General features: G+C 41.0%; 1 protein-coding gene across 3 annotated transcripts; it reads right to left on the bottom strand.

The window, feature by feature from the left end:
- Window positions 1–186: 186 nt before the first annotated feature.
- Window positions 187–5827, bottom strand: mastl (microtubule associated serine/threonine kinase-like). Of its 3 annotated transcripts, XM_064941612.1 has the most exons (14): window positions 5769–5827; window positions 5422–5664; window positions 5088–5225; window positions 4856–4995; window positions 4679–4767; window positions 4476–4582; window positions 4163–4322; window positions 3825–3997; window positions 2572–3705; window positions 2290–2431; window positions 2116–2136; window positions 1264–1377; window positions 1018–1119; window positions 187–893 (listed from the first exon to the last, which is right to left on the bottom strand). In XM_064941612.1, the coding sequence occupies exons 2-14, from the start codon at window positions 5599–5601 to the stop codon at window positions 736–738; spliced, it is 2658 nt and encodes an 885-aa protein (XP_064797684.1). In that variant the 5' UTR covers window positions 5602–5664; window positions 5769–5827; the 3' UTR covers window positions 187–735. The 3 variants fall into 3 exon arrangements, with proteins under 3 accessions (XP_064797684.1, XP_064797685.1, XP_064797686.1); XM_064941613.1 differs by lacking the exon at window positions 2116–2136 and having other exon boundaries at window positions 5422–5822; XM_064941614.1 differs by lacking the exon at window positions 187–893 and having other exon boundaries at window positions 1024–1135; window positions 5422–5823.
- Between the last annotated feature and the right edge of the window lie 6235 nt (window positions 5828–12062).

Genomic DNA, 12062 nt, shown 5'->3' with positions numbered 1-12062 from the left:
TTTCTGCCTTAGGGGTAGATGGTTGTTTGCATGTGATCTGTCATCCAAGGCACAAAGTTAATAAAGCATTTTGATCTGTTTGACTGAAAACACATTCCTCTTATGAAGGTTCACAACACACACAAGATCCGACCACGCAAATGTTTTGTTCTTCATGTATCATGGGGAAAAAAAAATAAATTGCAATCACTTCCCACATCATTTTAATTTGTACATTTTCCCTCATAAGAACGTAAAAAAAAAAAACTTTAAAAAGATCCTACAAGAAATCAATATTTTGTGGAGAGTATCCATACAGTTGTAGTGTATGTGACCTGCATGAAGATGAAATCAATCATAGTGGTCACTTTACAAATGGCAGGCGCATAAAAGAGCAGTGAAACATGGTGCTACGTGATATAAAAAGACAGTTATGCCGACAGACAGTACAAATATTCAACTCACACACAAAGATTTAGAAATATATTAATCCTATTTTTTTCTTAACCAACTAGAACTCCAAAACAAAACTCAATAGGGGACCTGCCCAGCCTACATAACAGTAGGGAAAACACTGCAGAGATGCATGGTAGAGGATGAGGGATAGAGAATAGCATAGCAAGGAACAGGGTGGGGTCAATTCCGTTTCAATTCAGAAAGTAAACTCAATTCCAAATTTTACCAAATTAAAAGGAATTGGAATTTCACTGTACTTCCTGAATAGACTGGAATTCACCCCAATGCTGGTGTACAAACCTACAGACTGAATCCAGACATGACTAGGTGCTGGGCAGTGTTTCTAGCATCAAAGTATGACGTGTCTGTTTCGTCCTCTGGCTGAGGGATGAAGGGCATTGTCTGGTTCTGAAGGTTATCCCAGTCCAAACCCGCAAAGAGAGCGTGGCTCCTCAGTTCTGATGCAGAAAAAATATGGTTGAAGCAAAAACATTTAACTATCAATCAGAATGGCATCCATGAAATGGTATTATTAGTTTGGTTACACTGAACTGCATTTAAATTGGGCAAAGAAAACCTTACCTTTGAGGCCAGCCCGTTTGTTCATATCCATGGTGAGTAAGAGCTCTATGGCATTCCGGGAATTGTGGGATAGCTCCTCGTCACCATCAGGCCATGGGATATCTGAGATAAAAAATAACTAAATAAACAATTTTGGTGATATAAAACACTTTGAAATGCATGATTTTACTTTGCCGTAAAGGCCTTTATGTCACACTGATAACATAACAGAAGCAATAAACAGCCACGGCAGCTGCTGATATCTACCTCTGTTGAGAATATTCTGGAAGACAAGCTGAGGGGTTTCGTCATTGAAGGGGGGAACACCGGTGAGGAACTCAAACAGACACACACCCAAGGCCCACCAGTCCACCATGTAGTCTGAGGGGGGAACAGATAATCACTTTTCTTAGGTACCAGTACTGTAGTGTTACTGTGCTATTTTCCTGTTAGGCCGTGCCTCTATTCAACAGCGGTGGAAGCAGGAACTGAGTTAGACAAATCGGACAACATTAGGCTTAATGTTTCAATGTAAAATTTCAGATAATTGTCAGATCCACACACTTCTCAATTTAATGATTGTGGACAATGTTGAAATTGTGTATTGCTTGCTAACATTATTAAGTCCTAAATAATCATTTGCAATAAATGACATCTTACAAATTGTAATCCAAACCAATATTTTTTCTTACAAATTCTTTCCAACATTAGATCCACACCTTGGCACCAAACATCATATTCCAGGACAAAACACATACCACTGTTAGAAACATGACAGATTTCATCAGCTTGAAAATATGCCTTCATAATAGGGCCCACCAGGAAGTCACCAATGTTAGTCCTCCACTGACATGACTTTCCCTAGACTGTTCAACACCATGCCTTAAAATTGACTTCCCATTAGAATTTCCCTCAATTTAACCCCAACATGGGTCCACACCAACCCAATAGAAGGGGCCAGAAGCAGCAATTACAATGGGGAATCAGAACCGGCATTTTGCAACCTATCCACGTAATATTGAATCAGGCAGCCATTTCCTCTGGTACGAGACAGTGAATGCAGGGAAGCTGAGAGCACATGCATTTCCCTGGCAGTTAGCAAGGTTACGATCAACTTACCACAATTAAGATATCCTGAAACTAAAAAAAATAATGCCTGTTAAAATTGCTGAACTTGCTTTCTCAACAGGCATTTATTTATACCTTCATGTAAAGTTGTTAAGATGATGACAGATATTATACCAACATGCATACAGAAATATTTTGAATCCCCCCCCCACTGTCATCTCTTACCATGTGGTATCCCCAATAGCAGCTCTGGGGCTAGGTAGTCTGGGGTGCCTAAAATCGGTACTCCCTCCACAGGTACCGGAGCACGTCGGACACTCTTGGGGGTCCTGAATGGAGTGTGGGATGTTGTCATCGTCTGTGGGGTCTGAAATTAGAAAACAAATGAATAAATAACTGGGATGAAACAGTGTTGGGTAATGTAGGTTCCCTGAAAAAAAAAAGCTATATTCAGGTCATACATTTGAAAGTAACCATCACCCCTGAGCCTTGACTCAGTAGATCTACCTGATAGAGGGAGCTGTTGGAGTTGGGTCTCTTCTGGACTGGTGTGACAGCAGCAGGCATACTGTGGTAGGAGGCTGAGGTAGCCATATCCATGGCCTCCACTGAGCCCAGGCTGAGGCGTGAGTTCCACGACATGTTGGAGCGGTTGATGGAGCTGCAGTAGCTCCGGAAGGCCACCACGTTCCTGGGCTTGAGGAACGAGGGTGACTTGGTCACGCTGGGGTCCAGCTCGGGGACTCTGTCAAGGAAGGAGCGTTTGGATACGCCTCCTCGCAGGGTGAGCATGTTGCCCGGCAGTGCTGTTCCTATACTAGCAAAGGAGGGTGGCAGTGATATTTCGCTGTTGTCTAGCTCGAACAATGCCAAATGCCCTTCTTTGGCACTATGAGTCGACCACTTTGGGGTTGGGCTGTTGACATTGATGGACATTTCATGAACCGACCCCTCAGAGTCGTTGCTCAGGCTGCTGCTCAGCTCATGGTCTTCATCAAAAGACCTGCCCTCAACAAAGACCCCCTCTGCTAGGTCATCCAACTCACACAGGAGGTTTTTAGTCACAGCAATGGGACTGGAGCGTTTGGGCACCTGTCCTTTAGCAGTCCCTTGACCCTTAGATCCAAACTCCTCCAAATGAACATTGGCAAACACCCCGGTCAGACCAGTACGATACTTCAAAGCCACTTCTGGGACCCCAGAACACCTCTGGTACTCCGAGTCTCTCTTCTTGGAAAGCGATTCCAACTGCACAGGACTTTTCTCCACCTCCTCAAACCCTCTCTTTACTGCTGAGGTTACCCCAGACTGGACTTCCATTGGTTTCCCTTTGGTGGCACAGATACTTTCAGCTCCAGAAACATTGCCTCTGATTGGTTGAGAGAGTTCAGGCTTCTTGGGTGGGGCAGATTGCTCCACCTCGTTAAACTGAAGCCTCTTTCCAACATGGGGTTCCTGTTTGGCCTTCCTGGACAGTTCTCCAGTACTGGGTTCTTGGTGGAGCTGTCCACATAGTTCCAAGTTGTCCAACGATGCCAGGGCAGAGCCCTGGCCCAGCATCCTAATATCAGAGGTCACCTTTCCTCCCGTTTGTCCACTTGCATTCCTACCATATAGGCATGGCACGTTCTCAATCTCCTTCTAGAAAAGGAAACGGAATACAGTAACAAAACGGAATACAACATACATATCTTCTAATAACCAATGACCCACAAATACAGATATTTGAAAACAAAATGTGTATTTGCTACTGGCTTGACCTGCTCCAGCTCCCATAGTGGGCTGACACCTCCCTCAGAGTCCGTGGTGGAGGGGAAGATGCATGATTGGCTGCCGCCTGTGCTCATGGTGTCAAACCTCCTCCTGGACTTAAGCAGCCTGGGAGTCAGGCTCTTGGCCAAAGCATATGGGCTGAACACACAGCTTTTGGGTCCTGAAAAAACAAAACAAAGACTGATTAGAACCAGTTTGAGGGACCAGAATCTACTTTCTCCTCAGGACAGGTTTGACTACATATCTGACCAGTCTGCCCTCTATAGATAAAAATGAAAACCTGAAACACAGGGTGGTTTGCCGAGGTAGAATTGAAGAGACATACCCAAAGTCCGGCGAAGGCAGACAGGGGAACGCAGGTATTCCTTCTGTCTCCTCAAGGGCGAACTGAGAGAGTTTTTCCGCTGTTCAATTTTCCCACATGACATAGGGCTAAACACAGCCGAGCCGCTGCTGTGCCGCTTGCCCTCTACTGCTGGAGTGTTCTGTGTTTGATGAGATGAGAGTACAGAATAAATGTTTAATCTGGCAACAGGAAACAATGTACTGTATCTGAACAAACCAATCATATCACATGTATTATCATTACTGATGTTTTCTAAATGAATACATATTTAAATACAATTAACTTTACTCACAAGTCCAAGAGAGCTGATCAAAGACAGGACTTGACCAGGGGTGCGGAAATAATCTTGTTTAGGCATTGCCAAAGATGGGGTTGTCATGATATCTGCAAGACTCAATTCTGGGAGGAAAAGGAATTAAAATGTAAAACACAACAAAAGCCCGCAAGCAGATGGAGATGTATGCGTTAATTTAGTGTACGCTATAGTGCCCATACCTCTGTCAAGCTTGACTTTGGAGAGGCCAAAGTCTGTAAGCTTGATGTGGCCTTCATTAGACACAAGCATATTGTCCGGCTTTAGGTCCCTAAAAGATTGAACAGAATACAAAACTCAATTATACTAAAATGTGAAATAAACACAAATATGTTGAAGATGAGTAGTTATAAAAGTACCTGTGGGTGATTCCATGGCGATGGAGGTAGTCTAAAGCACGTGCCACCTCTGAAATGTATTTCACTGACATGTCTTCATCAAAATACCCATAGATGTGAAGAAGTGATTTCACATCCCCTCCAATAAGGTATTCCATCACCTGTGGATAAACATGTAGAGGCAATATACCAAAGTCAGGTCAGGGACATGCGTCACTCACTGTTGTCATTTGTATTTTTTAGGGCCACATACCAAATACACTTTTGTTGCTGATTGGAGACAGTAGAAGAGGTGCACGACAAAGGGACTTTTGCTGAGGGCCAATGCGTCCCGCTCTGCCTTCATCTGATCTGCCATATTTTTGTCGCGCATGTCTGCTTTCTTCACCACCTGGAGGAAAGTGAAAAGCCAGTAGTGTTATTATCCTCAAAGGTCAATGTGAGTTAGGTAAATAAAAAATATATATTTAAAAAAAGGTTAAATGCTTTCCAACTCCTTTAAATTAACAGCGGTTACTGATGGTTCACTTCAAATTCTAAATGCTCTCGAGCAGATGCATAGCAGTGGTAAAATGTTGATCACTTGCCTTGATTGCATATAAGCGTGCATTGCTTTTCTTCCGTGCAAGGTAAACCTTTCCAAAGGCACCACGGCTGATGGGCTTCAAAACAACGAAGTCTTCGATTGAGGCAGGTTTTGTAATATCGGATACCTTCCCATCTGCACAGGAAAGGGAGCACGCACCCTGCTTTTCACCCGCATCCATAGTTGGCACCTACTAGCAGCTAACGTTAGCGTAACTTTTGCAACTCTTCAAGGGGAATACATCCTGAGAGTAATTAAAAACAAAAAGCGTGCATGCAATTAAACTAGTAAGCTGTTGCAGTTCAAAATATCGATATGAAATTTTATGACACAAATCTTTTCACGAACCTGACAGACAAGACAAGGCGCGGTTTGTTTTGAAATTTGAAATCCGCTCACAGAAATAGGGGTCCTGCGTGACGTACTATTCGTGGCCAAAGATAGTGCCTATACGAATAAAAACACTTGAAATGCAGATCATTTCAAAGGCAGATTTGGCCAAATAATAAATGTATGAATTAATCAATGAATACAATTGAGTTTTTGGGCCATCTTATTTATAGAGCTTTCTCTTCTAGAAGAATTGGCATCAGGCAATGGGTAGGACACCTAGTATCAAAATCATATGTTACGTCATACATATTTTGAATGCTGTTTGTTACGAATGTTGCCAACATAGAGAGTATTAAAAACAATGTTCTCCCTCCTACAATGAGTCAGGGGTTAATAACGCTGATACCTAAAGCCTAAAAAAGAAGTGCTGCTCATCGATAACTGGCGTCCAATCTGTCTTCGTAATAATGACTATAAGATTATAAGCCTTACTACTTGCAAAAAGAATTAAAGAAGTCCTGGATGCAATCATTGATGAAACACAGTCTGGCTTCACGAGGAACAGACATATTTCTAACAATGTCAGACTAGTATTAGACGTACTTGACTACTCAGACCTAATAACTGAGGATAGCTTCATATTATTTTTCGATTTTTATAAAGCATTTGACACAGTAGAGCATCAGTTTCTCTTCCACTCCCTTGAGAGACTTGGCTTTGGGGATTTTTTTCTGTAAGGCTATTAAGAACATTTGAACATCTTGGCCATGTTCTGTTATAATCTCCACCCGGCACAGCCAGAAGAGGACTGGCCACCCCACATAGCCTGGTTCCTCTCTAGGTTTCTTCCTAGGTTTTGGCCTTTCTAGGGAGTTTTTCCTAGCCACCGTGCTTTTACACATGCATTGCTTGCTGTTTGGGGTTTTAGGCTGGGTTTCCGTACAGCATTTTGAGATATCAGCTGATGTACGAAGGGCTATATAAATACATTTGATTTGATTTGATTTAAGACTCTCTATCAAATTGAAATATGGCACCTCACCTAGATTTGAGTTAAAGAGAGGAATTAGGCAAGGTTGTCCTATCCCTCCGTACCTGTTTTTATTCATCACCCAACTTCTTGCAAATTCTTTAAATAATAGTCCTGTACAAGGTGTTTCCATAGCTGGTAAAGAAATGATCATAAGCCAGCTGGCTGATGAAACTACACTTTTTCTGAAAGACGCTAACCAATTTCCCATATCGATCAATGTGATACAATCCTTTCCCAAAGGTCTGGTCTATATCTTAACATTAATAAATGTGAACTCAATGCTGTCAAAGATTGTGTGACACCTTCAAATTATGGTATTCCAGTAAAAGAAGAACTTACATATTTAGGCATAACCATTACAAATGATCAGAAGTCTAGAGGCTTACTACATTTTAACCCTCTTATTAAAAAAACCCAGAAGAAGCTAAATCAATGACTACAGAGGGACTTACCTTTAAAAGGTAGAGTCCTAATAACCAAGGCCGAAGGTATCTCTAGACTAACATATGGTGCTCTATCTTTATATCTTGACAGTAAAATAAGCAAGGAGAGAGACCAGATGCTTTTCAACTTTCTTTGGAGAAACCGTACCCATTGCATTAGGAAAACTGTTGTAATGAACACTTATGAGAATGGTGGACTGAGTTTTCTGGACTTTACTACTTTAAATAATACTTTTAAGATCAATTGGATAAAACAATTCCTAAGAAGACCCACTTCTATCTGGAATTTTATTCCTCATCATGTCTTCTCTACTTTTGGTGGCCTTTAACTTCATGTTGTTTTGCAATTATAATATTGACAAAGTTCCAGTGAAACTTTCTGCTTTTCATCGGCAGGTTTTCTTGTCATGGTCCTTAATTTTTTCTCCACACAGATATTATATATGGAATAATCTGGATATATTGTATAAAAATACTTCTTTGTTTTTATTGGTTCCAAAATAATATCCTATTGGTGAGCCAACTGGTAAATGCAGAGGGTCTTTTACTCAGTTATAAAGAATTCTTATCACTTTACAAGGTCCCTATAACACCTAAAGATTTTGCAATTGTTTTAGATGCCATTCCCTCAGGTGTTGCTCTGTTATTCAGGAACGTGTCAAGACCTGACCCTCAGAGCCTACCTTCTATTGACCCTGTTGACTCATCAGTAGGAAAGATTTTTTTCTCTTTTGGTCCATTCAACAACAGAGCGATACGAACCTTGTTTCAGCAGGATGTTGTATCTTTACCTTATGTCATGCCTTATTGGAATGGATTTATTGATAATATCTGAAGGAAAAAAGTTTGGATGTTGCCACACACATACCTACTTGTTAACAAAATTAAGGAAGTTTCCTTTAAAATTATTCATAAATATTTTCCTGCCAACCACTATATAAAGAAGTTTAAGGAAAACATCAACTCAAATTGCTCAATTTGTAATGACCACCCAGAAACAGTGTTGCATCTTTTTTGGCATTGTATGCATGTAAGAAAACTGTGGCAAGACATCAGTAGCTTTATAATTTAACACATTTGTGAAGATTTTACACTATTGTGGAGAGATGTACTGTTTAGATTCTTTACATACAATAGAAATAAGCTGAAACATTTTTATGTAATTCATTTAATTATTCTTCTGGCCAAATTTCATATTCACAAATGTAAATTTACAAACAGAAAACCACATTTTCGTACCCTACAAAAATAAATTGACCTGTATTTTAAGATGGTTAAATGCTCTACTAACAAAAAAGCTGTTAGAATTGTAAGTATGTGTATGTCCCTTAAGGTCCTTGTGTAATTGTAATGTGATATTGTACCCCCTAGCTCGATTGTCCATTGTTTGTAATCTATGTATGCTTGTGTTCCCTCATGTGCTTTATGTATTGATTTGTTGTTAATAAAAATTAAATTAAATAAAAAATATGAATGTTGCCAACAATGTTGCAAACATTGCCAAAGGTGCATAAAGATGGTGGTCTGTACTTACCACAAACGCCTTATTCAAATCAAATCAAATCAAATCAAAATTTATTTGTCACATACACATCGTTAGCAGATGTTAATGCGAGTGTAGCGAAATGCTTGTGCTTCCAGTTCCGACAATGCAGTAATAACCAACAAGTAATCTAACTAACAATTCCAAAACTAATATCTTATACACAGTGTAAGGGGATAAAGAATATGTACATAAAGATATGAATGAGTGATAGTGCAGAGCAGCATAGGCAAGATACAGTAGATGGTATCGAGTACAGTATATACATATGAGATGAGTATGTAAACAAAGTGGCATAGTTAAAGTGGCTAGTGATACATGTATTACACAAGGATGCAGTAGATGATAGAGTACATTATATACGTATACATATGACATGAATAATGTAGGGTATGTAAACATTATATTAGGTAGCATTGTTTAAAGTGGCTAGTGATATATTTTACATCCTTTCCCATCAATTCCCATTATTGAAGTGGTTGGAGTTGAGTCAGTGTGTTGGCAGCAACCACTCAATGTTAGTGGTTGCTGTTTAACAGTCTGATGGCCTTGAGATAGAAGCTGTTTTTCAGTCTCTCGGTCCCAGCTTTGATGCACCTGTACTGACCTCGCCTTCTGGATGATAGCGGGGTGAACAGGCAGTGGCTCGGGTGGGTGTTGTCCTTGATGATCTTTATGGCCTTCCTGTAACATCGGGTGGTGTAGGTGTCCTGGAGGTCAGGTAGTTTGCCCCTGGTGATACGTTGTGCAGACTTCATTACCCTCTGGAGAGCCTTACGGTTGTGGGCGGAGCAGTTGCCGTACCAGGCGGTGATACAGCCCGCCAGGATGCTCTCGATTGTGCATCTGTAGAAGTTTGTGAGTGTTTTTGGTGACAAGCCGAATTTCTTCAGCCTCCTGAGGTTGAAGAGGTGCTGCTGCGCCTTCTTCACGATGCTGTCTGTGTGAGTGGACCAATTTAGTTTGTCTGTGATGTGTATGCCGAGGAACTTAAAACTTACTACCTTCTCCACTACTGTTCCATCGATGTGGATAGGGGGGTGTTCCCTCTGCTGTTTCCTGAAGTCCACAATCATCTCCTTAGTTTTGTTGACGTTGAGTGTGAGGTTATTGTCCTGAAACCACACTCCGAGGGCCCTCACCTCCTCCCTGTAGGCCGTCTCGTCGTTGTTGGTAATCAAGCCTACCACTGTTGTGTCGTCCGCAAACTTGATGATTGAGTTGGAGGTGTGCGTTGCTGCACAGTCGTGGGTGAACAGGGAGTACAGGAGAGGGCTCAGAACGCACCCTTGTGGGGCCCAAGTGTTGAGGATCAGCGGGGTGGAGATGTTGTTGCCTACCCTCACCACCTGGGGGAGGCCCGTCAGGAAGTCCAGTACCCAGTTGCACAGGGCGGGGTCGAGACCCAGGGTCTCGAGCTTGATGATGAGCTTGGAGGGTTTTATGGTGTTAAATTCCCGAGCTGTAGTCGATGAACAGCATTCTCACATAGGTATTCCTCTTGTCCAGATGGGTTAGGGCAGTGTGCAGTGTGGTTGAGATTGCGTCGTCTGTGGACCTATTTGGGCGGTAAGCAAATTGGAGTGGGTCTAGGGTGTCAGGTAGGGTGGAGGTGATATGGTCCTTGACTAGTCTCTCAAAGCACTTCATGATGACGGAACTATACTGAATACTATACATACTATACTGAATACCAGTGTGACTGTTAATGTGGATATATTAAATTAAACAACCATTTTGTCCTATTTTTCTCAGTTCCCCTATGTCAGGTTGTTACTATTACTGCTCTACACACTGTATGGTTTGAAACAACATGATTTGTTCAAGGTATACTACAGTTATTATAGTGTAATAATAACCAGCAACATACACAGTTAAAAACCATTGTAATAAACACAAAAAAATCAATCTCCACTCTACAAAATTATGCAAAATAAAATATCCTCATGGCTGCCTCTCTCCTGCATGAAGTTAACACATACAATACACCCTCTAGACTTAAGCTGCTATCATTTCATCAGAGATCATATATTACGTTTTTGTAGACTGTTTCTCTGCTACCACACGGCAAGTGGTAACTGAGCGAGAGTCTAGGTCCAAAAGGCTCCCCTCATGTGACAAATAAAATGTGATTTGATTTGATAATTGCAATTGAGTCACACTATGACAGACCATTAAATCAGACCATCAACTCTATGAGCTTGGAGAGGCACTTCTCACTATCTTACCTGTTTGTGTGTGGCCTCTCTCTCTCTCTGTCTGTCTGTTCTGGGTATCCTCATGGCTGCCTTTCTCCTGCATGCTGTTAACACATGAAAAACACCCTCTAGACAAAGGGATGGGATACAGTTTTAGAGTTCAATTCCATATTTCCATGGGAAGGAGAGAAGATTTTGCAATAGTGTAACTCACAGAGAAAAAATGTCAGTCTTACAGCTAATTTCCTGCAAGTATAGCCAGTTGATGTTTATTGGGATAAGTCTTGTCCTGGATGCAAAAGTGAGCAATTTCCACAAGCCAGCTACAAAATCAAAATAGGTAATACTGTAAAAAAAAATCATGTTTTCTGTTGTTGTTGCTTTTTAGTCTTAATTTAAGTTTAGAATTAGACATTAGTGTTAGCAGTGTGGTTAAGGTAAAGGTTAGGGTTAGATTTAAAATGGATGACTTTGTGGCCGTTCTAGCCAGTGACCATCACTGATTCACGACGAAAAACGCTGACCTGCACAATTCTATACATTTTTCCATATGGTGTGGAGCCTGAAGAGAAGTATGTGCAGTTTTGAGAGTGACTAACAAAATAAATGGGGGCTACCCGGTCGGTAATTTGATCAGCTGACCTGCACAATTCTATACATTTTTCCATATGGTGTGGAGCCTGAAGAGAAATATGTGCAGTTTTGAGAGTGACTAACAAAATAAATGGGGGCTACCCGGTCGGTAATTTGATCATGATTACTACAAGTTTAGATAGCTGGCTAGACTAATTTACCAATCTAAAACATTTTTGCTGATATGGGCTATTTGAGTGAGTGTCAGTCGCTAAATTTCCAGCCATTATGCGACAGATTTTCATGTGAATACTCTTAAATCTACATAAAACCATGTGTATTTTACCACCAGAGATGTGTTTCCACCAAACTGACTTTTTGCGGATAAAAGGCTGTGTGTGATGGCGTAATGCACATAAAAATAACTTTTGCTATATTCCCATGCACCGAATGAAAAATACAAGTTAAATGAGTTTCCATCACATTTTAAAATCTACCTATGGTTTTGTCACAAATACT

The sequence above is a fragment of the Oncorhynchus masou genome, chromosome 28, assembly GCF_036934945.1.
Source record: "Oncorhynchus masou masou isolate Uvic2021 chromosome 28, UVic_Omas_1.1, whole genome shotgun sequence".
Taxonomy (NCBI): Eukaryota; Metazoa; Chordata; class Actinopteri; order Salmoniformes; family Salmonidae; genus Oncorhynchus; species Oncorhynchus masou.
This window is presented reverse-complemented; position numbering and strand designations above follow the sequence as displayed.

What these genes read in the sequence shown, in the direction of transcription:
- mastl (XM_064941612.1), bottom strand. Translation starts at nt 5,601, where the DNA reads ATGGATGCGGGTGAAAAGCAGGGTGCGTGCTCCCTTTCCTGTGCAGAT. An exon ending in CAGCAACAAAAGTGTATTTG is followed by an intron (nt 4,996 to 5,087) that starts GTATGTGGCCCT and finishes GTTTATCCACAG; the next exon opens with GTGATGGAATACCTTATTGG. An exon ending in GCTATTGGGGATACCACATG is followed by an intron (nt 2,137 to 2,289) that starts GTAAGAGATGAC and finishes TATTTTTTTTAG; the next exon opens with TTTCAGGATATCTTAATTGT.